The sequence below is a fragment of the Mauremys mutica genome, chromosome 2 (assembly GCF_020497125.1).
Source record: "Mauremys mutica isolate MM-2020 ecotype Southern chromosome 2, ASM2049712v1, whole genome shotgun sequence".
Lineage (NCBI taxonomy): Eukaryota > Metazoa > Chordata > Testudines > Geoemydidae > Mauremys > Mauremys mutica.
The window spans coordinates 223,268,191-223,294,629 of NC_059073.1; the positions used below are offsets into that span (position 1 = coordinate 223,268,191).

Here is a 26,439-nt window from a genome sequence, read left to right on the forward strand (position 1 = left end):
GCCTTGATACCAGATAAGGTGCTACTGTAATACAAATAATAATAATAGCAATCTGTTAGAGCTGATGAATTTTTAATTTGTGTTTATCTTTAGAAATATTCTTCTCTAAGTGATTATTTAGGGATTTTGGGCCAGGGAGAAATAGGTAATAATGAGTGAAAGTATAATACAACTTGTAGTAAGATTCCATAGCATTGCAAAAGGGAAATAATGAGGGTAGAGGTGAATAATATGTTAGAATCAGTTATGAAAATGGGCCTATAAAGTATTCTTTTGTGATTACCTCTAACATAGCTTAGTTGTTTGAAATAGAAAAATTAATCCCAGAAAGTCTGACTGAAGGAATCAAATTGTTTCCTTCAGAATGTTGTAGATACCTAGTTATTTTTCCTGATTTCAGTAAGAAAGTAAAGAACATGTCAGAAGGGGAGTTTCTCAAACATTTTCTGTACATTGTAACTTGTAATGGAATGTGTATATAATTAGTGTACATCAAGTAACTGGTTGTTATTACTGCCCCTAAAAAGTGTGAATTTGTTTCGTAGTAAACGCGGCTGACAATAAGCAGAGAGACAAGAATATGACCTGTATTAAAATTTCCATTGATCCGTAAGTACAAGAACTTTCTAGCTGCCCTTCTCTGTCTGGGAAATTGGCCTTCAACTTTTTACAACAGATTATATTCAGCGAAATTTACCATTTTCTTATATTGTACTGAAAGTATATACTCTAGCTTTATATTTGAAGGAGAAATTGTTCTGAAAATGTGAAGAATAATTATCACCATTTTAAATTTAAAGTAACTTGCTTATCTAAACCACCCTTTAATAAATTTTGTATACAAAGCTGATAAAACCTGAAATAATCTTAACATTCAAAGTTGAGACAAGTTTGACAGTGTACAGTTTTAATAGCCCATCAATTAGATCACAAATGGGGTTTGAATGCTGAACCTTGAGCTCTGCAGCATTGACTTCTATCTCTTGAGCTACCGGACTAACTATTTTAGCTGGCAACAGCATATGGCTATTTTATGTGAACCATTTACTAGGCGAGGATGCATAACACACTGAACCAGTGGGTTGCATATACACCTCTGCCCCCATATAACGTGGCCCGATATAACACGAATTCGGATATAACACGGTAAAGCAGTGCTCTGGCGGGGCTGCACACTCTGGTGGATCAAACCAAGTTCGATATAACACGGTTTCACCTCTAACGAGGTAAGATTTTTTGGCTCCCGAGGACAGCGTTATATTGGGGTAGAGCAGCACCATTTATAAACAGCATAGCTAAGGATAAAAATATGGCAAGTTCTTTTTGAGAGGCATTGTAGCTGTGTGGATGGGATTTGGGATTGCCATATTAGAGATCTGGATTCTGTTCCCATTTTATCTGAACTCTCAATAGGCGTTAACAGGCATTAACTCAATAATAAGAATTGTGAAGGGCATAGAATTATTAACACCAGTCATTAGGACAAGTGAGTCAGAAACTCACCGTCCTCTGATTTCCAGTGCATTGCACATTCTCATTGGACAGGGAATGGGAGAAGAATGAAGATGATTATCAATTTTGGCTATCTCCCATCCAGAGTTTGAACTACGTGAAATGCTGAAGTAAGAAACCAAGGCAGTGGGTGTATGTGCAGTCATATAGAAGGTTGAGGGATTTTGGCATGCTGCCAAAAATGAACCAGTAGGCAAATTATACATGAGAAACGGTGATTTTTTTTCAGCAGGTTATAACTAGGTCAGATCTCAGTGGATTTTCACAAGGCCAACAAAAGCCATCTCCCTGACCTCAGGACTATCATGTGGCCAGATTTCAAAGACCTGCTTTACACCAAGGAGACATTAGAGTTCTCAAAAAAAAAAAAAAAGTCACAAGAATTATTTTTATAAAGGAAAGTTTTTAAACAAATTTAATAATAATAATGTTCTTCATATACTAGCATTTTAAACAGATGTTTCTTGATAAATAAAATTGACAAAAAGATGCCAGTAAACACAATAAAAATGGTTTTAAATTGCTAGAGTATACACCCATTGGTAGTATATTCTTGATTTATATTAATTAAATATATGTAAAAACTGATAAATTATTTGAATGGATGTCACTATTTTTTTTTCCCAGTGAATCAAACATTATTAGTATCTGGAATAATGGGAAAGGAATTCCAGTTGTGGAACACAAAGTAGAAAAAGTGTATGTTCCTGCTTTAATCTTTGGACAGCTATTAACATCTAGCAACTATGACGACGATGAGAAAAAAGTTACAGGCAAGACCCTTATTAATATGCTTTGTTTTTGGCTGGTTAAACAGTTAATTATTTTCTGAGTTTTCTTTTCTTGAGTCATGGTGAGAGATGACTATTTGTGTACTTCCTAGTCATATTTGCCAGTTTAACTGTATTTCTATAAAATTATCTGAAAACAAACTTTTTGTTTTTGTTTTTTACACAAATACTGTTTAGAGCAGTGATCGGCAACCTTTGGCCCGTGGCCCGCCAGAATAAGCACCCTGGCGGGCTGAGCCGGTTTGTTTACCTGCTGCGTTTGCAGGTTCAGCCGATCGCGGCTCCCATTGGCCGCAGTTTGCCGTCCCAGGCCAATGGGGGCTGCGGGAAGCGGCGCAGGCCGAGGGATGCTTACCCAGGGTGCTTACCCTGGCGGGCCAGTGCTGAAGGTTGCCGATCCCTGGTTTAAAGAGAACTGTATTCTTGCAGGTAACTAACAACACCCATTTATATGTAGCTGTCCCCTTAGCATTGTCCTGACAAAGAAAATCCCAATTCTTCGACTATTTAAATATTATATAGTGTGTTTTGTATAATCTCAGGATTCAAAATATATAATATATTTTAATTAATTACAAATTTACATTTAATACATCATATAAGGTTAATCTAAAATAGTAGTTTATATGCATATACAAATATTAAAAATGTTAAACTGCCAAAATAGAAGGAAAAGTTTAGTAGACTGGATGATGCAGACTGTTAGGCCCCGATTCAGTAGTTAAACATATAATAATCCTGATTTAGGTCACAAATGAAAGTATGTTTTTTATCGTTCTAGTGCATCTATTTGTGCAACTAAACTATGATAATTCAGTATGGTTGCAAGTTTCTTCTCAAGTGACACACAAGAATGGAATAATATGTACATTGCTGGTCGGGATTCAGGTGCAGCGCTAAAGTTTTTTGGGGCCTTGGATATGGCTTTTTTGCTCCATGCTTGATTTAAGCCAGGGATTCTATTCCCTCACATTCTTGATATTAAATTGAGCTGTGATGTATAATTATAGCTTAAATAGTTACATTTATAATCAGGGTTCCTGTGTGCCCCTCCATTCCATGCAAGGAAGAGGAGCAAAAGAGCAAATGTATCCACATTTGGGTGGAAGAGGGAAGCTCATTTTTTACCTCATCCCTGGGAAACCAGGGAAGTTTCTCTATGCAAACAATATGCAGATATGGTTCTTTGTGTTAAGGTGCATATGCAAGGACAGGAAGGGGCGAAGTTGGGAAGCAGTCATGCTGTGGCATATGCTGCCATGTACATAAGATCTGATTCTATTAAATTCACTGAACTTTCAACTTTCAACCCAATCCCTAGTGCATTTTTAAGTGGAAATATGAGCTGTAGATAATACTAGATTAACTAACCATATTCTGTACCTTCTGTTCCCCTTGAAATAGGGGATTTGGGGTGCAGACATATCAGTAGTCACTGGCAGCAGGGTTTCTGAGAGTGTTGCCAGCAGAGGGGGCCTAATGTGTGTGTGGAGATGTTTCCTTTTCTCAAAGAAATATCAAGATTCATGGGATTTTGCCAGGAGTTGCCCATGGAGTTAGTGCATCCATGGGAATTCCAGGACTGGTAAAGCACCCCTTTACCTCTTCTGCAAAACTGCTCCCCATGGGTGGGTAACATTTAGTCCCAGGTTGATAACCAGTCAGATTGTAAAATGCAAACAGTGTGTGCACTTCCTTGTGAACTTCCAGGTCAAAAAGTTATTAAATTAGATCTCAGTCCTTTACTGATGTCTGTTAGCATGGCCCTTGCACCTGGTAGAAGTCCCTGATATGGGAACATTTTATTTCATTGAAGTAATTTGTAATATGATACAGGTAATTTCTGCTTTTAAAAACTTACCACATTTAATTGTTGTTCCAGGTGGTCGTAATGGTTATGGTGCAAAACTTTGTAATATATTCAGTACAAAATTTACAGTTGAAACTGCTTGCAAAGAATATAAACACAGTTTCAAACAGGTATGCAAGTGTTTTTGATCTTTCTCTTCTACATTTTTCTAATTAGAAACTTAAGTTTTAACACATTTTCTGGGATCCATAAAATAAATTATCGAAAATCCAGCAGTAACAATTATGTAGGCACCACGGTTAATTGAGTAAAATTATTGTTGGTACTCGTTAGATTTGAAGAATTTTTCTCAAGTAACAAATTTATATTTGTTCTTTATAATCTTACTAATATGCTAAAAATGGATAGGAACTGCTGTAGTCTGAGAATCGTAGTACTTTCTTAAAGATTGTCCTGCTCCTTGTTTTTAAAAATCTAAATAAAACAAAACTTTGTACAATCATATACTAAACAGTTTTTTTCTGTGTATGTTTCTTATTAATATCCTTAACCCTAATGGACCAGCAACCACTTTGTAAAATACATCAACCCGTCTAGTCTATTGTCGACATTCTGAGCACACAGACCAAGGATTGAATGGGCATGTAAATTGATCTACCTTCTCACTCTTAGAGGTGGTCACTTTGATATAGGTTTGAGGCACTTTGGTTAGGGGTATTCTGTTTGGAATCCTTTCACTGCTGTTACTTTTACTTTGTCTCTTTGGTGGATAAATCTTCAGTTTCCAACTATTCAATATAGCACTGTAATGAGGAGCAAACGATTTGTAAAAAGCTGTTGTTTACAAGGCTATTAATTTTTTTATATTTTCTGCAGAACTGCTAACAATCATATTAATGATGGCATGAATGTAGATTTCTATAGAGTGTGCTTTTAAAATTTGCAGAGTATAGCACTGGGCATTTTCAAGAAAAATTATGTAAGAAAAAAATTTGCACAAGTGAGCTGTTTCATCTTGTGTTCACTCCCTCCCCCCAGCAAAGAACGTGGACAATCAGCCTGCTGCTTGGTTTGTTCTTGTACACTTAGATGTCATGATCTCTCTGCATAGTTTCACTTCTACAAAGCCCTTGAGCCTATCACCGTATTAATACACATGCAGAACATGGGAAAGCAGTTGATTCTCTCTTTACTGTGTTAGCAGAGAAATCTGTAAGGTGAAATATGCAAATTTTTCATGCTGCAATTTAGTGCAAACTTAGAATAACTGGAAACTGGAAAAAAGAGGGGTATTAGTTATGCTGTTTAGTTGTGTTGGTTAGATTACCAAAAAAAAAAAAAAAGAGACGATTGTAATTAACATCTAAATTTTGTTTCCAAAGACTTGGCTGAACAATATGATGAAGACTTCTGATCCCAAGATTAAGCATTTTGAAGGAGATGACTTCACATGCATCACATTCCAACCAGATCTTTCTAAATTTAAGATGGAAAAGCTTGACAAGGATATTATGGCCCTCATGACAAGAAGAGCTTATGATTTGGCTGGGTCATGCAAAGGAGTCAAAATTATGTTTAATGGGAAGAAACTACCTGTAAGAATTCTATTTAAAATATTTTATAAATTGCATAGGTAAGTAGGAGGACAGTAATTGCTTATGTTTTTTGAACCCATAGGTAAATGGATTCCGGAGTTACGTAGATCTTTACGTAAAGGACAAGTTGGATGAAACCGGAGTTGCACTCAAAGTTATTCATGAACTTGCGAATGAACGATGGGATGTGTGTCTCACTTTAAGTGAAAAAGGGTTTCAGCAAATCAGCTTTGTAAATAGCATAGCTACCACAAAGGTGAGTAGTTTTATGTATATTTTAAATGAGTGAAATGTAAGGGATAAAAAAAATGTACACTAAAGTTATGCCTACTTAGCTGTTTCATAAATAAATCTTTTTTATACAAAAAATTAAAATGGGTGAATTAATCCTATTACATGAAATACAATAGCCTGCCAAGGCAATTGAATGCAATCAAAATCTCTTCATGGCAGAATTGTATTTCTAAATACATTTTTTTGATTTATTTTAAAATACTAGTAGTCATTTGCAGTGATGCAAATAACTTATGAATACACCTGATGATATTGGGTAAGGATGTGAAATGAACTACAACTATTGTTTAGCACTCGCAATGTTTTTATACTTACCTTTTAAAAAACATACTGCAATAAAATATTACTGATACATGTTTGGAAATTAGATTATGTACAAAAAGTAACCTGCAAAGTGGTGAAAAAACTGGGCCTGAGGTTTTCCCCCCTTCTCTTTCTGCACCTTTTTCTTACTTTCCTGTTACTTTTTTATGACATATAAAGCAGGCCTAAAATGCTGGGGTTATTTTCCCCCCTGCTTGTGTTTTTACATGAGATATCCGAGTGTTCTCTGCACTGGAAGGCTCAATGTTGACTAAAGAAGTCACAAATTGATAAGAGCCAAATCAACAGCCATGGCAAGAAGCAGTCTGCTCACCTCACAACAGTGTAAAATTCACTTTAGGTCCCCTTTGTACTTCCCCTAGTCCTGGGTTCACCCTGCATCAGGCCAGTTGTCTGGCACAAATTAGAGCAACCTTAACTTGTACCAGCTACATGTGTCTTCCAGGGATCACCAAGTTACAAGACTATCCTGGCGATATCCACTGCACAAGTTGCAGGGGGTGAGTGATGTAACAGCTGCTAAAGCAGTTCTTATTCAATGCAAGGATCACCTAAGGAAGGGAAAATTCTCTGGTGACTGTTTAAACCATTTTTAGGGAAGCTTAACTATGAGTATCCCTGAAAGATGAACTATTGAGAAGGAAATGGATTTTTAATCAGACAGTTTAAAACTCTTTAGTCAGGTCTATGCTAGGTAATTGTACAAAAAATAATAATACTAGTTCTACCAGTGCACTGCTGCCACTGGTTCAGCAGCACCAGTGGTAGCACATAGTGAGACCCCTATAGTAGTCAAGGCTCCAGTGAAATCAGTTATAGTACTGGTGGGAGCATAAGTGTAGACATGTCTCTGGTGACTTTTGTCATTTTTACTACACAGTTCATACCAGTGATGTCTTCAGTGCAGTTGAACAAGTGACAGAATGGTGGGAATATTTTGCTAAAAATCCATAGTACAGACAGGGTTATTTTAAAAAAAAATATATTTAATATTAATTCCTGACACTTGTCAAAATTGTGGGGGGGGAAGGGGGTGGAAACAGACTTGATATTCTTGGTATTTCTGAAATAATAATGAAAAAACCCAAGTAGAACCCCTGTATTAATTCAGGCCTTTTTTATACAACATAAAGAGGCAAAAAAAAGTGTGCAAATCCCATTTTAAAATGTCTGTCACAGGTTATCTTTTAATATTAAGTTTGTGGAAAAAGTCAAGAATCAAGGGGAAATCATATCTACAGCTGATTTCACATACAGAGTATAAATAAATGTCTCTGATAGAAAGTTATTACATATATTATTTATCTGGGGGGACAAAAAGAGCAGTTGTTGAATCTTAAGTAAATATAACACTTTACTGAAAGAGACTTGAGAATGACTCCTTTGGTCCAGTTTTCATCTATCATGCACTTACACATGTGTACTATCAGAAATTCTTTATGAAAATTCATAGAAAAAAGTACTGTGTATTCTTCAAAGGTAAGTGTTGTAATTTCTAGTTTCTCCCACTCTTGGATCCATGCCTTATGTATGTGACTGGATGTGGAGTGTTCGGAGCCGGTAATCCACCTCACCAGCAATTGATGTGCAACTACCCACTGATGAGACATAATGGCTAGTAACTAACTGCGTCAACTGCCTGTTCCCTTTAATCTGCTAACAGGTGAGGAGCTCATTTCAGCTGTTTTTTGGTTGTATATCGCTCTGTTTGCCAAAATCCTTTCATTTTTTGTTTCTAGATACATTTCGCCAGTGGTAATTCTTTTCCCTGCCTTCTTTTTAAAAAAAAAAACCTGTCAAAACCTTACAAAATAAGTTTTCTTCAGGTAGCATGTTGAGGCACCACTCCCTGTTTTTTGTAAATTTGTTGTCTTGTCTATAATGGTCAGGTCCCTGTGCATTCACAGTTCTGCAGAATCTACCACCTGCTACAGAATTCTACTTCGGAATCTAAGATTTCATTAAAAAGAATGTTTCTAGCTATTACGGTTATGTAGCTAACCTTCCAAATATGAAACACTTGTAAACTTATTAAATGTTGTCTTCCTGATTTCTCAAACAGCTTCAATAATAGCTGTAATAGAGGTATGAATTGTATTAATCAGCTCAGTTGTTAGCTCTGAAGTCAAATGATGATCAGCATTGTTAATGTTTCAGTACTGATCATTTTAGCAGAAACATTCTAATAAGGATGCCATGAATTTAAGGGAGGGTCCAGGGGCTCTCTGTGTGGTGGTAAGATTTGTTGGTATTGGTAGTGAGAAATTCAGGCCCCTCCCAGAATTTAAAATTACATGTTAACCCCATCCACAAGAGAGGAGTCTCAGTTGTTATCCAACGAGTGGCCCAGACCTTGCATATTGAAAATTAGAAATTGGTGACAGTTTAAAATAAATTGAATTTAATATTAATAGAAAAATAAACACCATAACGGATACTGTAACAATTGTATTTACGTATCTAATTCATAGAAAACCTCCACTTTTCAATTCATTTATGTAAGTTATAGAAATTTCAGTTTGCCACACAAACTATTGGCCTTTCCTTAGAATTTAGGTCTAATTTGCCACAAAATACCGGGTACTGTGGCTGCTAATGGTACTTTTAGGCCATGTCTACATATTCTGTGGTGTTGTAGCTACAGCACTACAGCTATGCTGCTGTAGCGCTCTAGTGTAGATTCTTCCTACAGCAACAAAAGGAGTTTTCCAATGCTCTAGGTAATCCACCTCTCTGAGTGGTAGTAGCAAGGTTGACGGAAGGATCTTCCGTCAACATAGCCATGTCTACGCCAGGGGTTAGATCAACATAACTATGGTACTCAGGGCCATAACTATGTTGATCTAACTTTTAAGAGTAGACCAGGCCTCAGTGTAGGAACCGATCAGTTACCGTTTTATTAGGTGCTTCCCTGCAGCCTTGAGTCTCCAAGAGTGGGGTTCAATTATAACACTTACCTTTTGGGAAAAGAAAATTATGTGCCTGTAATTATCTTTCTCAGAAGGTGGTAGTTATAATAGATACCCTCCATATCCCCTCAGAGTTGCAAGATAGAGCTAGCTTTTCAGTCTTGCGAACTTGCATTAAAGTGTACTGACAGTTGGGGCAGTTACAGGCTGTAAGTTATTGGGTAAGTATGCCACCTACTGGTGAGATGGTTTAAAGGCTCCTAACTTTGAGCTCTCAACATCCCTCACTCAATTATGCACACTAGGAATGGACCCAAGAGTGGGGAACTGTTATATCTATTATCTTCTGAGACCAAGAATTACAGGTAAGTAGTTATAATTTTTTGATATATCAACAACTACAATTTTTACAAAATATTAAAAGTGGTAAAAACAGATATTTATAACCCAGCTATAAACATTTGAAATAGGATTTATAATAAAGATATTGACACCGTCTGAACTATAGCGATGTGGTGAGTAAAATTATAATAAAACTAGTTGAAAATATTATTTTAAACAATTGTTCTGCCAGTGTTTTATGGATATTTTCAATATAGTGGTCAGTAGACATTTGTCATAACTAGTTCTTTTTACAGACTGAAAAATTTATTATGATTTTCTTTCCTTAAAATGTCAGGGCACATATTTAAATTTCAGTAAATTGAACTATTCTGCATTGATAGAGAGGTAGTACATTCTTACTGTGAATAAAACTGGAGTCTAGTGCTTTATAAAGAGACAAATAATGGATAGATTTAAAAACAAAATCACTATTACTACTTTTGGAAAAGTATGTTTGTTCATGTTACTATTTAAATTGAGATGCTCTGCATGGATGCAGGGATCTGCCTGATTTGGCCAGATGGCAGGATTGGAGCCTTAGGGTATGTCTGCACTTCAAGTTGGGGGTGTGATTCCTAGCTTGAGGAGACATACTTGCACTAGTTTTCACTGAGCTAGCATGCAAAAAGTAGAATGTAATTGAGGCAGCACAAGCAGTGGGAGAGGTTAAACACTCAGCGTGCATGCTATTCAGAGACCCTATGTATATACTTGGGATGGCTAGCCCCTCCTTCTGCTCAGACTCATGCAGCTACATTCTGTTTTTAGTATGCTAGCTCAGACAGTAGTGTGAGTATGTCTCCTCAAGTTGGGAATCATACCCCCAGCTTCAAGTGTAGGCATACTCTTAGAGTAAACTTCCCCATTACTCTTCTCTTTTACAGAATCTTGTCAAATAGAGTACACATTTCAAATTTCTGTGTTCCTATTTCTCCTGAGATACTTAATTATAATATAAAATGGAAGGGGAACTAGATGGCCCAGAAGATTGGTAATGTATATAGATTCCTTGACATCTAGGTTGCCAGCCCAGTTTGGTAATGACCAAAAGTCATTATCGTCTTATGGCTGTTTCATGATCTCTGTTGAGTGAGTTTGATGGCCTCAGTTCAGTTCAGGTGTTCATATCAAAAAGTCCAGACTGAGTATTGGAACTAATTGAAACCGTTACCTTCAGTTTTAGCAGAGATCAAGGACTGAATGGGAATGGATACTGACCTACTATCTTCCACCACATCTTGTCTCACACTAAATCAAGCCATTTCTTTCTCTGATATTATCAACGTCCATCCCTTCTAATAAAACCTTTGGTCACTCCTTAATCATTTCTTGCCATTATTACTGCACCCTTCTCTTCTTTGGCCTTCTTTCTTTTAATCTCTTTCCCCTACAGTACTTTCAAAACACAGCTACTATTTCTTGTCACTCCAACCACATTACCTCTTCTCCAATCACGTCACTGACTTCCTGTGTTTAAAATGTTGTAGTCAAATTCCCTGTGTTCTTTGAAGCAGGAAACTGTGCTTTCATTGGTCTTCTCATTAGTGATGTCTCTATACAGCTTAACTGATTAATTTATTTTAATGTCTGTTAGATTGTAAACTCTTTGAGATAGGGACCTTGATTGTAGTATGTTACAAAACACCGAATATCTGTTGTACATATCTACAATAGGGATGATTCACCCTGACAGAGAGTTAGTGGGCACTGAGTTAGAGGCACATTAGTCTGCTAGAGAAGGGAAGCTTACATCGCTGCTTTCTTTGCACCTTTTTTGTAATAACTGAGGATTTCAATCTACAGTATTGTCAGCGTGGCAAATTTCACAATCACTTTATTCAAACACATTTTTTCCTATGTGAATTATTATCAAGTAGTTCTAAACCAAAATATTTATTTTTAAAAGTTCTTGTATTCACATTTTAGATTCAGCTTTCATCCCCACCTTACCCCCTTGATTTTAAAGACATTGCTATAGGTTTTATCTGTTTCAGTGCTTTTGGTAACGAATTTTTCCAAGTAGACAAGGTTATTCTCTATCTAGATGGGGTTTTGTTTAACACAGCCTCAACCAGGCATACAGTTTTGGAGCATCAGTAGAGATTGTCTCAAGACTCCTGTCAGCTTTCTTAGTTATACTTTGTTTTGCAGAGAGGAAACAGCATGAATGTTTTGCTCTCATTCTTCATTTCTGAACGTTCATTTTTGCCTCACTTACTCTGATTTTAGTTAGGCCTGTGACCCACTTAAATGATTGAAAAATTGGGGAATGCTAATAAGAAAATCAGTAAATGCCTTGAGGGGTGCTCTTGTGTGATGTAGTCTCTCTGCTTCTTGTACAAAACTTTGTAATCATTGTGGTAGTTGGTGGTGTTTGAGGTAATGCACCTCTTAGCCACAATGGCAACTGGAGAGGAGCAGCTCAGCAGTTGAAGAGCCATAGACATGCTCCAGAGATCTTAAAACAGATTCAGATGTTGAGGTATGACTGTACTCTCCCCTTTCCTCCCAGACTTATGTGTTTGTGTTTGTACCTGCCAGAGTTTAGCTGGATAATTGCAAGCCTAAAAATAAATTAAAGAGAAGGCCAATTTTAAGCTTCTTCAGATTCACCAGTCAAGGCTAAATTGTCCTCCTCCTTTTCTCCAGTCTGATACTGAGCCTTTAAACAAACTGCAAACAGTTGATGCAGAGGAGTTTGCTTTCTGTCCTTTCAGTTACTCTTCATTTCTCTCCAATCGGTTTGACAGATAAACATATCTGAACCTGACTTTTGTGAAACCTTCAGGATAAACTTGATGATTTGCTTTGGTGTTTTGCACTTCAAGATTTCTCTCTTATTCTGAAATATTATTTACTCGCTGAAGCTAATCCTTCCCTCAGATGTGGCAGAGCTGTTAAAAGTTTGAGAACAAGCCAGATTTTGATGCTGTTCCCTTTTCCTAACTATACAGAAATAAATGTTGATATGTGGGTTGTACTTGATTCTAATTTCACCTGTCATAGTGATAAGAATTATTTAAATATTATTTTTATACCCCACAGCTAGCATTCTTTTAGGATTCTTTTTAATGGTCTTGGTTGTTAACACTTCTATTTTGTTACCCCAAGTGTCCAAAAAAATTGCAAGTTACAAAACCAGCATTGTTTTAACTTGTTTTCTTTAAATGATGGAATGTTACTTATGAAAGTAAGAATTTTGTTTAGTCATTTTCCCCAGTAAATTCAGACAAACAAATATAGACAAAAAAAGATATAAAAAGGGAAAAGGAAAAGCATAGGTCCTCCTCTACAGTTTTGGTTGACTGTCAGCTTCTGGATGAAGTCATGGATTTCTTCTCAGCGAGGCAGTCTCTGGTCCACCTGAGGACAAATTGGAAGGTGTGGTTTGGAAACATAGGCTCATGGCTCAATGAAGTTTCCTCTCTCTCTTAGTGATAGGAACTAGTGAAGACAGTGTCTGGTGAGCAGGCAAAACTAAATCCTGGAACCAGTTAAGATACGGTGCCAACATCCAAGAAACACTATGGCCTGAGATTCAATAGGCTTGACACCTACAACTTGGGGTGTAAAATAAAAAAAAGGAAAAGGACATGCACAATACAAATCCAACAAAAGCAAAGACACAGAGCAGCCAAACTGAGCCCCTCTTTTGGGTTATTCTTTTTTTAATCCTTCTGGCTTTTATATTTCTTAGTTTGTGAAAAACTTTACAGCTGTCCTTCCAGAATTTTCCAGCAGTTTGTCTAACCCGAACAATCATAACTCCAAGACAAGGGAACCTGCAGCAAACTCTAAACAAATCAACAAGAGTATAATTCTACAGTTTGGTTATTGAAAAGATGAAGATACGCTCTCTCTTGATAAAGATTGGCATCATCCATTGAGATCCTAGTCAAACAAATGGCCTTCTGAAGTGCTTCCATAAATTCTACTCTTGGCTGAAGGCTTCTGTTCACCAGCTTTCCAGTACTATATAAGATTCTCCTCTCCCACCCTACCAGAAGGGGTTTCATATTGTTAGATAAGATGTCAGAATATTGGGACAATGGCTACCATGAATCTGTCAGAAAGACAAGGTGGGTGAGGTAAAATCTTTTATTGGACCAGCTTCTGTTGGTGAGAGAGACAAGCTTTCGGGACACACAGAGTTCTTCTTCAGAGAGCTCTTTATGGCTCGAAAATTTGTCTCTCTCACCAACAGAAATTGGTCCAGTAAAAGATATTACCTCATCCACCTTGTCTGTCTAATATTCTGGGACCAGCACTGCATGAATCTGTCAGGTTCAGCTAGATTAGAGGCTATGCTAATTCTACCCTACAGTGCACTTAGACAGAGATACTGATCTGGAGGAGAATTTTCAGTGAAATACAACTTCCCTATGGCAGCAGACATCTGTTTGGGGAACCCTTAAATCAAGCACTTAAGCCCTAGAGAATAAAATCTTTCATGACCTCCATTTAATGGATGGAGGGATGAAAGCCTCAACCTGCAGGTTTTATTCCTTCCCCAAACCTAACTTCAGGTTTTCATCCCCTTTTTATGAGCAATAGAAATATGAGATTTACCATACTTACAAGATGAGAGGATCATCCTGCAAGGCTGCAAAGTACAGATTCATTATTATAGAGAATATCTGTTGTTGCAGATGGTTACTACATACTTCTATGAGCTTCCCCATCCTCCAGTCTCTTCACAACTCCCAGAAAAGATATCCAGGGCATGAAAAAATAGCCCAGCACCTCTTTGCCATAAGAGGAGTGATATCATTCCTCCTAGATAAAGATTCGCATTCACTCTATGGGGAGACTGTCCTACCTTGGACTTGAACTGTTTAAACAGATTCATCACCATCAGTTTGATCAGTCTTACTAGCTATTGTCTCAGGGAATTACTTACCATTGCAGACCTGCAGGATGCCTGCCTGCCTGCCTGCATGTATTGCATGCCATCAGCAGTACCTCTGGTTCTCTGTGTCAGTGATGCTTACAATGCTTAGGGCTTGCTGTTGGGAGTATGGCCCATTTCACAAGAACCAATGTTCCTCCTGGGCTGAGAGGATATTTTTTCCTAGAACAGATGTGCAGAGCTCCTGTGTGGTCCTCCAGGCATGCTTTAATTAGATGATATTTGAAATAAAATAAATACACATGCTGCTGCACATGCAGGGTTTGGTAAAATTGTTCTGTTTTCTGCTCTTAAAATAATTCTGTCCTACTGTGTTAAGAGAACATGTAGATCCCATCTAACAACAGACTAAATTCATTCACTAAGGTAATGGAGAGTTTTTCTTACCTGATGGATAAGGACATTTTTACTGCCTCTCTCTTTGTGGTGGTTTTATTTTAATTATAGTTATCTATTTTAGGATATATTTTATATTTGTCATATTTCTTTTATGTGCCTCTTTTTAAGGATAGTCACTGTTAGGGTGTAATTTGATTTTTTTTTCCTGCATAAAGCTTGTGTGAATTGCCTTTATATCCCTAACCAGTTTAATTCCAAATGGGTATGTCTGATCCTATACCTTATAATTTAAAAAAAAAAATTTTTTTAGTGTAATTGCTATGAGATTTTCAGCTGAGGAAGGTAGTAGGCACCTCAAGATAACTTCCTGGGTGCTCAGCATTTTTTTTTATGTGCTTATGACATTTCTGTGCCTGTTCTAATGTGACCAAAGTGAAAACCCATCTACTTAGAGACTGACCTTATTCACTGAAGAAATACCATTTACAGGTTAAAAAAAAAATCAATTCTGATGTTGTAGAGTCTGATTGCAAAACCTGTAGTAATTGGCTTTTACAAATGGTAGCTGAGTATTCTTCCTGTTTGAATTTCTCAGAAGTTTAGGGATTTAGAGGGTGTCCTATATTCAGTCAGGGCCGGTGCAAGGATGTTTCGCGCTCTAGGTGAAACTTCCACCGTGTGCCCCCTCCCCCCGCACCTCCTTGCCCCCCCAAGTACCCCCACACACAGCAGCTCTCCACCCTGAGGCGCCCCCCTTGCGGCAGCTCCCCACCCTCCACCCTGAGGCACCCCCTCCTGCCCCAGCTCACCTCTGCCCCGCCTCCTCCCTGAGCACGCTGTGGCTGCTTCACTTCTCCCGCCTCCCAGGCTTGCGGTGTCAATCAGCTTAGGCGCCGCAAGCCGGGGGGCGGGAGAAGTGAAGCGGCTATGGCGTGCTTGGGGAGGAGGCGGGGCAGGGGTGAGCTGGGGCAGGGAGTTCCCCTGCGTGCCGCCCCCCACCTTTACTTGCTGCAGGCGGCCCTCCCCGCGCTCCCCTGCTCCAGCTCCCTCCGCCTAAATGCTGGCGGCGACCGGGGCAGCCGATGATCCGGCCACTGCAGTTGCTGCTGAAGAAAATGGCTCCCCCCCAAATCCTAGCACCCTAGGCGACTGCCTAGGTCGCCTAAATGGTTGCACCGGCCCTGTATTCAGTTTCCATTGTACCAAGGTTGGAAGCTAGAAATCTTAGGTGGAAGTTAAATACATTGTCTTAGTTCATTAATGTAAAATAATAATTCTGGCCCATCTGAAGACAGCATAGCTAATTGAAGAATTCTCTACAAGGAATTACAAGTTTTCTGAGCTACCATTTGTGGACAGGGGGGAGCTGACAGGCATTGTGGATTCTGCACTCTCAGCTTTTGTGGTGGAATAAAGAAAAAATCCTGTTTGGTCTTGCATAAATGCACTTGGATGAGGTACAGGGTACAGAGAACCACTTTCCTTTTCTCCTGCATCCAGGCAGTAGCTGGACAGGATTCCAACAGACTGCTATTGAGTGCTAGAAAAATGGCTGCATGCTAATGCACCCAAAAGTAACTGCTCCATGGTCCCAAGAGTGGGTAGTCAGCTGGCTTTTGTGATACGGTCAGGTATATGCCCCCCTGTGTCTATGGTGCCATAGCAGCAGGCATAGAATAAGGGGGGGGGGTGTAGCACATGAGCTGTGGTAAGAAGTCTGCTGACCTTCCCCAAGTCCTTCTGCTATGTGGTGTTGGGATGTTTCTTGGATCCTCTGCTAGGTCATTACTGGTCTGGTCCTCTTCCTAAGTAGTAATATGAGGCACAGAGTGGCAAGGAAAAGGTTTTGCTTCAAATTAGCAGCACACAAATAGCTGTCAGTGTTTTTGAGGAGTGTTTTAGAAGTTCTGCTAAGAAAAACAGAGATGAATTGCATAGGTGAAGGAAGGAATAGTGATGGATGTTGTAAATCTGAGGATGCATGTGCAGGCCAGATTTTATACACTCAGGCCTGGGTCTACAAAGTTTCAGTAGAAGTTAGGAGCTTAACTGCCTTTGTGGATCTGGGCCTAAATCCCTGCAATGAGGAGAATTTGACTTGATGAGAAAGAACCCACACTTAGATGCTTGTGTTATCATACTGTAAACCAGTTTTGCCTGTTAGGCAAAGGTCCCTGCTGTGGGTCATGTAGAGTTGCATATACCATTGCTGAGCTTCAGGGTCTCTGAGCTGTCTGGCAAATAAGGATGGCTTGCATGTTACTGTATTGTGAAGCCATGGGTTATATTTGTGGACTGCCATTGCACAGAGGGTGCAAAATATAAAGCTCCTTTTGCCTTACACTGCATCTGTGCATCCACACAGATGATGACTACTATATGGTATATTAAAAGCTTTAAACTAATTTTTCTAGCATTATATTATAATATAATAAATATTCTTGAATAAGTGATGGCTTACTGTATATAGATGATTCAACCTCAATATGAATATAGTAATTTTTGGTAACACAATTGCAAGATGTTTGGAATTTCAGTGGTTTTCTTTTCTTTTCTTTTTTTTCATTAAGGGTGGTAGGCATGTTGATTATGTAGTGGATCAGATTGTTGGTAAATTGATTGAGGTTGTGAAGAAGAAGAACAAAGCTGGAGTTTCAGTGAAACCATTTCAGGCAAGTAGTTTCATATATACTAAAAACAAATACTGAAAAAAGAATGGAGGCAACAGTTTTGATAAGTGAATTGATTTCTGTGTTTTTTCAACAGGTGAAGAATCATATATGGGTTTTTGTGAATTGCCTGATAGAAAATCCAACTTTTGATTCTCAGACAAAGGAAAACATGACCCTTCAGCCTAAAAGTTTTGGATCCAAGTGCCAGCTATCAGAGAAATTTTTCAAAGCAGTAAGTATGATATGATTTTATGATAGGAACACAGGAATTGCATCCTGGATCAGGTTTTCATGTGTTCCCAAATGAAGTACAAGATGAATTGGGTTATAGAATTGGCATTTTTATGAATCCAGAGACTTCAGCAAATGGCATGGAGGGATTTCTGCTGCCCTTCTAGTCTGAGTGGGGGGGCAATAGGCTGCACTGTGCCCTTGCCCAATTTGCATGTGGATTTCATTTCCATGGCTCACCCACCTATGGCAGATTATTACTATTTATGCTGGTAAATTTCTAATACTAAGACAGGCATTCAAAAATTTTGGTAGTACTACAACTCAAAAGGTGGGGGATAGAAAAGAAAAGAAAGGGTAGATTGGGGGTTGTTTGGATGCTAATGTACATGTGATGTTAGTTCCTTGAATATTTTTTTAATCATGCTTTTTAAAAATTGTTTAGGGGGAATTTGAAAACCACTGATGGATCTTAGATTGGATTCTTATATTTTACTGCATTATTTTAAGTTAATATGTGAAGCTCTACATCTGTGCTCATGCACAACTTTAATCTATCATTTATAGGCCTCTAATTGTGGTATCGTAGAGAGTATTCTGAACTGGGTCAAATTCAAGGCACAGACTCAGCTGAACAAAAAATGTTCATCAGTGAAGCACAGTAAAATCAAGGGCATTCCAAAACTAGATGATGCTAATGATGCTGGTAAGAGCTTTAATATGATTACTTCATGCCAAGAAGTTTATTATGTTTGTAGCTTTAATTTTATCAACAATTGTTAAATCACTGTTAGATGCTCTAAATCTGTTTTACACAAGTTTGTAAAGAGAGTTTATCATTATGTTAGTGGTCTGTCAAAAAAAGTATGAACTGCATACTTCTCTATGCAAATTTTTAATGATCAGTGAAGGAAAGGTGACTCCTTAGTGTTGTAATTACAATTGCAGCTGTCAGTCTGATGCTAAGACTACCAAATGATTTACGGTAAGGAGTTAATAGTCCTGATTTAGGATTTGTTTTATACTTAGAGAGGTACATCACTATAAGTAATGTGTCCAATATTCTATTTTTTTTAATATATGTTAATATTCACTGAATACATAGAAATAATAATTCATTGTGATTAGGTAGCACCATGTAAGACAGCTGAGGAGGCTTTGTAATCTCTTTTCTGAACATTTTCCAGATTTTTAGCCACAGAAACCTCGAGAGAAATTGTTCCATCACTTGGGATTAGTGTTTTTTAGGTAGGGATGAGATTTTAGGGACAGAGAAACAGTCTGGCCTTTGGGTATTTAGTATAATTTGATAACTGATCTCTTTGCACCAGAAACAAACCATTTTGATACACTTTAGCTTCCAAAAATTGCAGCCCAAGCCTGAATGTCTACACCACAATTAAACAGCCTACACCACAATTAAACAGCCCCTTAGCCTGAGCCCCACGAGCCCAAGTCAGCTGTCACAGGGCAGCTGTGGATTTCTAATTGCAATGTAGACATGCTCTTAAAGTCCATCTCTTAAATTTTCAGAGCCTTGTTCATTTTTGAAATACAGCTGTTCAAATAATCAGATTCAAAAAGGCAACCTGCTAAGTCAGCGAGAGACTCATATTACTCTGAGGAATCTGAAGAGCACAAGGCCTCTCCCTTTTCTTAGGAAGTTATATACACCTCTACCCCAATATAACGCAACGCCATATAACACAAATTCGGATATAACGCAGTAAAGCAGTGCTCCAGGGGGGCGGGGCTGTGCACTCTGGTGGATCAAAGCAAGTTCGATATAACACGGTTTCACCTATAACATGATAAGATTTTTTGGCTCCCGAGGACAGCGTTATATCGAGGTAGAGGTGTATGGCTTTTTTGAGGATTAGTCATTTTCTCCAGCCTCTGAGAGGGTTGTTGGCATCTGACGAATGGATTAGGCTCCAGAAGAGTGGAACTAACATCTGGCCTTCCTTCCAGGAAGGATTCCGATGAAATATATAAACTATTTGCAGCCCTAGCAGTGAAGGAGGAATAAGAGAGAATCATCTTGTTTTAATATGTTAATGCTTTAGGATGAATGAGAACTGCTTGTGGAGAAGTCCCATATCTGAGGCTTTTCCCTAGGCAAACAAGTATTCTTGTCTTGTTGTTCTGCTTCTGTCAGATGGAGGCAGAACACTTGGATTATGGCTTGGTACCAGATTAGATAGAGGGGTAACCAATACTTTGATCCACTGAGCAGCTTCCATGTGTTTGCGCTTTTGCATGTGGTTACCCAGTCCAGACTTGTGGATTCTGTGTGTATGAGAAAACCAGATGTAATGAGGGCCAGTGGAAGATGAAGTTACTTGTATAAAAATTATGCAGATATATGGGGGGGGATGAATAACCCATCTTTGGTGTATATATGCATATATAAATGTATGTCATTTGTAGACAGTGTAGGGTTGCAAGACAGCCACTCAGAAGTGGCTATTCAATCAAAGATATAACAGCCACTGCTCCTCTATTTTCCTTATGCAGGAGTTTTGGGTCCCTGGATTTGTGTGAGACACCTCCACCCTCTTCCACTGCATCCATCTTCCCCTCCACACCAGCCTATTGCTGGGATGAGAACCTCCTTAAAGGAGGAGTGGGTGGGGAGGTTTCTTCGCTCCTACTGTGGAGCTTAAGTGGTATGGACGGTCTCACATCATGAGTGATATTCACCCTGTATTGAAGAATTATCTATCATTTTGGTTTAGGGAGAAAACTGGTAATTTAGCACAAACATATTTTCTGTTTGCTTTGTTTTCTGCCTTTTTCCCCACCCCTCCCCAGGTGGCAAACATTCTTTGGACTGCACGTTGATTTTAACAGAAGGAGACTCTGCCAAATCTTTAGCTGTATCTGGCTTAGGGGTCATTGGACGAGACAGATATGGGGTATTCCCACTCAGGGGTAAAATTCTCAATGTTCGGGAAGCTTCTCACAAGCAGGTAAGTAGTACTGCCAACCCCCAAGGTTAAAAAATCTTGTCAGCTTCAGTATATATAATGGCTTAAAAATTGTGAAATTTTTGGTGTGTCTTTAATGTTTGAGCCTTCAGAGTTCGCATTTTCAGAAGGTTCAGCAGATGTGAGAGCTAGAAACTTACTTTTTCATTGAAATCTGAGATTCCTACCTAATAAAATGACTTTTGGAGACCGGACTTCCAGAATATACAAAATATTGCAAAACTTGTGATAAAATAATAAGAGTTGGCAACAATGGGTAAGGAAGAACAGCACCTGAATTAAGAGACTCTTAAATATGGAGAACTTTTGGTATAGCTGACGTAATATTAAACAAATATCAAGGTATCAACTTATGATGCTTTTTTTACCCCATGCTGAATCTCTGCTTTTTACACAGATTATGGAAAATGCAGAAATCAACAACATTATCAAAATAGTTGGTCTGCAGTACAAGAAAAGCTATGAAGATCCAGAATCTCTAAAATCCTTGAGATACGGAAAGATTATGATCATGACTGATCAGGTTAGTTTGAGATATACAGGTTTTAAAAACACATAACTAAAATATTTTAGTATCAGAGGGGTAGCCATGTTAGTCTGGATCTGTAAAAAGCGACAAAGAGTCCTGTGGCACCTTATAGACTAACAAAAGTATTGGAGCATAAGCTTTCGTGGGTGAATACTCACTTCAGACACATGTGGTGGAAATTGCCTGGGGCAGGTATAAATATGCAGGCAAGAATCAGTCTAGAGATAACGAGGTTAGTTCAGTCAGGGAAGATTAGGCCCTCTTCTAGCAGTTGAGGTGTGAACACCTAGGGAGGAGAAACTGCTTTTGTAGTTGGCTAGCCATTCACAGTCTTTGTTTAATCCTGAGCTGAGGGTGTCAAATTTGCAAATGAACTGAAGTTCAGCAGTTTCTCGTTGGGGTCTGGTCCTGAAGTTTTTTTGCTGCAGGATGGCTACCTTTAAATCTGCTATTGTGTGTCCAGGGAGGTTGAGGTGTTCTCCTACAGGTTTTTGTATATTGCCATTCCTAATATCTGATAAATGGGCCGCACATGCACTCTCCCTGTCTCAGGCCTGCAGTGGCAATTAACTGGTGCTGTGCGGCCTCCTTATCCCCCAGTTCCTTCTCAATAGCCCTTGGTTCGAGTTGGAGCTCCAGCAGTGCGCTTGCTCGCCTTACCTCAGACTTAGTTTAGTTAGATTAGTCAAGTAGTTTAGCGTAGTTAGCTTAGTTGGTTAAGAACCTTTTATTTCTTTTTCTCCTCATTTAAAAAAAATAGGGGAGAAAGCAAAAACACCACATTTATTGAGAATACAGTAGTTAGCATATGCTTTTCAAACACACACACACACAATGCATGCACACAGAGTCCTGCCAGTTGCTGTTTATAGTTACCAGTCCAGAGTCTGGATCAATCTAGTGGCCAGCCAGATTGGTCGCAGAGTGGAACTGGGCTTTGTTGGTTGTGATCCGATGCTCCTGTAGTGGCAAGACGAACCCAAAGTCCCATGGCAAAGCACCCTGTTCTCTGTTGAAGTCTATGGATTTTGCTGTGTCAGTTTCTGACCGGTTACTTCTTAATTGGAGTTATCTTTTGATGTAAGCATTCCAAAACATCTCCGAAGGGGTCATCCTGTCACAGATCTGATTTAATCAGTTGTCTTTAGGGGTGCCAGCCTTACCTCAGGGTCATCAATATGCCTTTTCTTCATTATGGATGCGCGTTGATGGTTCCCTGGTGTCATTAAGTCTCTTCACTCCTTCCTTGACCATCCGGCTATAACAATGGCCTTCACACCTTACATTTTCCTGATACATGCATTCCTCATTCACACAAACAGTCTTTTACAGAGACCTTTGAGAGCAAAAGACATTGTAAATTAAGCCTTCCTAAATCTTATAATCAAAACAATTCACACTGGGGCCCAGGCCTTCAATGTTCCTCTAATCTCCTTAACATAGACACAATACAAAATCCTGCCTCTTACTAAACCTTAAAACAAAGAAATGTATAGTTAACTAAAGTGCCTAATTTGTAATACATATAGGAAACCATAGTAGACATTTATAATTTATCCTAAAACAAAAGAGTGACCATAATCAGCCATAAGGATTGTTCTGGTCTGTCCCTGCCTTAACATCAGTACAGACACTGGCAGCCTGTCAGATGCATTTCTACCAGTGTCCCAGAGGGTCATTCCCTTCTGCTATTCAAAAAAGGTGGCTGGCAGGAAGAAATCAAATCATACATTCATTCTCGTAGTACAATTATAAAATCCTGCCCCTACGCTGGAACCTGTTCAATGGGGACCATTGGCGATGGGGCAGGTCAAAACCAGGTGGGCAAATTGTGGGGTTGGCGAGGGAGGGACTGGTTGGGGATTATAATAGATATCCATTCCTCTCGCCAGAGTGTTTCCGCCCTAACATCCTGGCATGGCGGATGAGATGATAAGGGCAGTGTGACGGTGAACGTGCAGCTGGTGGTTTAAAAAGGTCATTGTGCAGCAGCAGGCTTGAGTTGGCGCGTACTTTCTCCAGTAACTTGCCCGTGGCAACCTCTCATCTGATATGAGGAGGAGCAATATTGCTCACAACTGGAAGCCATGGGAATGGAGTCGGATGCAGGGTGCCGGAGATGATACGCATGGCGGCATGTAACTGCGTATCCACCAGTTTGGTGTGTGACGATCGGCTCCATACTGTTACGCTGTACTCTGCCACCAAATACAAGGTGGCAAGAGCTGACTTCTGCAGAGTTTGAGCACGAGCACTCCATGACAAACCTGACAGTTTGCTAAGAAGATTGTTCCACGTCTTAACTTTAGCTGCTGTCTTCTTCAGGTGGGCATGGTAACTAAGGTCTAAGGTCACACCTAGATAGACCTGTTCTACTTCATGCTTCACCTTCTGACCAATCAGATAAACATTCAGTTCTCAGGTTGCGCTGGCATGATGAAGATGGAACAAACTGGAGACTGTTTTTATGATGATTGGCTGGAGGCGCCAAGTCTTACAGTGGTTAGCTAATTTTATCATGTCCCGGTTTAAGGTGGCATCAAGCTTGTGGAACGTCCGGGCCTGGGTACCGCAACATATGTCATCTGTGTAAATGAACTTTCATGACTCCATTGCTGGCAGGTCATTGATGTAAAGGTTGAACAGGGTTTGAGAAAGCACAGAGCCCTGGGGTAACCCATTGCTCTGTCGTCTCCAAGCTCTCGTCTCCTCCCCCATATGGACTCTGAACTGCCTATCGCGGAGGAACAGTTCAACGACGCCTGTGATCCAAGGTAGCAGGACCCACGATACCTTCACGAGCAGGCCAGTGTGCCATACCGTATTGTATGCTGCTGTTAGAGCGATGAAAACAGCGCCTGTTTTCAAGTTTCTCTGGAAGCCATTTTCAACAAATGTTGTCAGCACAAGTACTTTGTCGTATGTGCTACAGCCTTGGCGAAAGCCGGCTTGGTCAGGGCTCAAAATTCTCTCCATGTCGGGTAATATGCACTGTAGGATCAAGCACTCCAGAGCCTTGAAGCACACCGACAATAATGATATGGGACAATAGCTTGATGCTTGACTTGGGTCCTTTCCAAGGTTTTCCAGGAATTCTGGAGATACATCTCGATATAACGTTGTCCTCGGGAGCCAAAAAATCTTACCGCGTTATAGGTGAAACTGCGTTATATTACCTTGCTTTGATCCACCAGAGTGCACAGCCCTGCCCCCCTGGAGCGCTGCTTTACCGCATTATATCCGAATTCATGTTATATCGGGTGGCGTTATATTGCGGTAGAGGTGTATATTGTCATAGCCCACACCTGTTCCACACTTGATGCTACCCAGTGTCTGTTCCAGCTCTGTTACAGTGAATGGTTGTGGGCAGCTTCTGATCTGGTGTTCATGTTTAAACATATGCCATACGTTCCTCACTTGTCTTTGCACCTGTTTCTCCAAAGGTGCTCTGGTCACTTTAAGTAGGTGTCCATCTACCTGGTTGGGTGTCAGTGAGGGTCAGCAGAGTGCAGGTGGCTGCTGCCCTGCTCCAAGGTGTCAGAGCAGACTCCAGCACTTGCATCTAGAGCGGGTAAAGCTCATCATCTCGGTCATCTCCTCCCATCTGGCTCAGCGAGCAGTGTCCAACGATTCAATCAGATCTGGGTCACCAGATGCCTCATACTGCTCGAACAAGGCAGTGCTCTCTGCATCGAGACAAGGGATGTAGACCGGGCGGCAACCACGTGGGATGGCTCTGCAGCCTGCTTTATAGATAGAACCACAGAAGCGACGGTAGGTCTCATTTACCAAAATATGCCGGACTGGTTTGTTACCACACTCTTCTCCAGCACTTCCCGGTATCTTTCAGAAGTTCCACTACTTCTTTTTGGAACTCTTAACAACTGGAAATTGTAGCCCGATATGGATCAGCAACGGTCTGTGTTGGCTGCATGGGAAGGTATCCAAAACTTGGCATGTTGCTGGCTGAGGGTGTCCATGAACTGAAGTGACCCAGCACAAGTCAGAAGAATAGTGACGATCCCATCTAGAAGAATGGAATGTGCCTCGCTGCTTAGCATCATGGATAAGGGCAAGGTCGTTTCGAGATGCCTAGTCTTCAAGTTGTTCACTGTTGGTGTCAACCTCCTTATACCCCCCAGTCTGTGTGATGGCTGTTGAAGTCTCTGTCGTAGACAGCTGGATGTGGTAGGCTTGGTAGAATCTGTTGGTTCCAGCTGACGCTTGGAGGCTTGTATACATTTCCCAGTCAGAAACCACCAACCTGGATGGTATCACAGAATTTAGTAGACATCAGCTGAATGGCATCTGCAATATCGGACTGAACATATGTGGCTCGGCCGTGCTTCGAGTGTGCCACATGGCACAGCAGGTCAAAGCTGTCGATACTGTAACGCCCAGCTTCGGCAGTTGCCACGAATAGTCATCTGGGACTACATACTGCTACAGTGAAAGGCAATCATCCATTAAAAATCTGTGGCTTTATATTGGGCTAATCACAACTTGTTGAGTCACTGGAGAATGTATCCCTTGATGTATTCACCACAAGAAAGTGTACAGGATTCCATTGGGAAGGGAAGCTTCTTCTTGTAGCAGTGTGCTACACTGTAGGGTGCTCCACTGTAAGTATGCTTGCGCTGCCTTGTGCCTTTGGTCTGAGATTTCTGATAGCAATGTCCGTTCAGCCAATACATATATGTTATGCCGTCTCATGCTCTGTGATGTTGCTATATAGCACTGCATGGGGGAACCGCCTTTAGTTCCTTCTCAACTGCCTTGGCCTGAGATGGAGCCTTAACAGTTGTCTATGTTTAGTTTTACCTCAACTGTGTCCCCTTAGATCTTTTAGTAGTTAGTTTATTGTAGTTGTCCTTAGCATTACTTAGTACTAGTTTTAGCTGTACTAGTTTAAAAACAATTTAAAAAAAAATATATTAGTTTCTACCCTCCTGAGAGATTTTTACTTTACTGGGAGGACATGCCCGGTTTTCTTGGTTTCAAAGGTTACCTGTTATGCTGGGAGGCAATCCCAATGAGTGACGGACAGTCCTGGTGCATCCATTACCTCTGGGAATCTCATATTTCCCAGAAGTGCAACTTATGTCTGGCATTAAAATCTAGAGCCAGAAAAAACAGGGAGATCAAACTCT

At 39.8% G+C, this 26,439-nt stretch overlaps 1 protein-coding gene across 2 annotated transcripts in view; it reads left to right on the plus strand.

The window, feature by feature from the left end:
* The window catches only part of TOP2B (DNA topoisomerase II beta), a 137,498-nt gene that overhangs the window by 57,658 nt on the left and 53,401 nt on the right, over window positions 1-26,439 (plus strand). For both annotated transcript variants that reach the window (XM_045003214.1, XM_045003213.1), the window contains exons 4-13: window positions 546-609; window positions 2,140-2,285; window positions 4,186-4,283; window positions 5,496-5,708; window positions 5,791-5,964; window positions 17,438-17,539; window positions 17,634-17,771; window positions 18,338-18,476; window positions 20,585-20,742; window positions 21,158-21,283. In XM_045003214.1, the coding sequence (XP_044859149.1) occupies window positions 546-609; window positions 2,140-2,285; window positions 4,186-4,283; window positions 5,496-5,708; window positions 5,791-5,964; window positions 17,438-17,539; window positions 17,634-17,771; window positions 18,338-18,476; window positions 20,585-20,742; window positions 21,158-21,283 (1,358 nt within the window). The remainder of the gene's footprint in view (window positions 1-545; window positions 610-2,139; window positions 2,286-4,185; window positions 4,284-5,495; window positions 5,709-5,790; window positions 5,965-17,437; window positions 17,540-17,633; window positions 17,772-18,337; window positions 18,477-20,584; window positions 20,743-21,157; window positions 21,284-26,439) is intronic.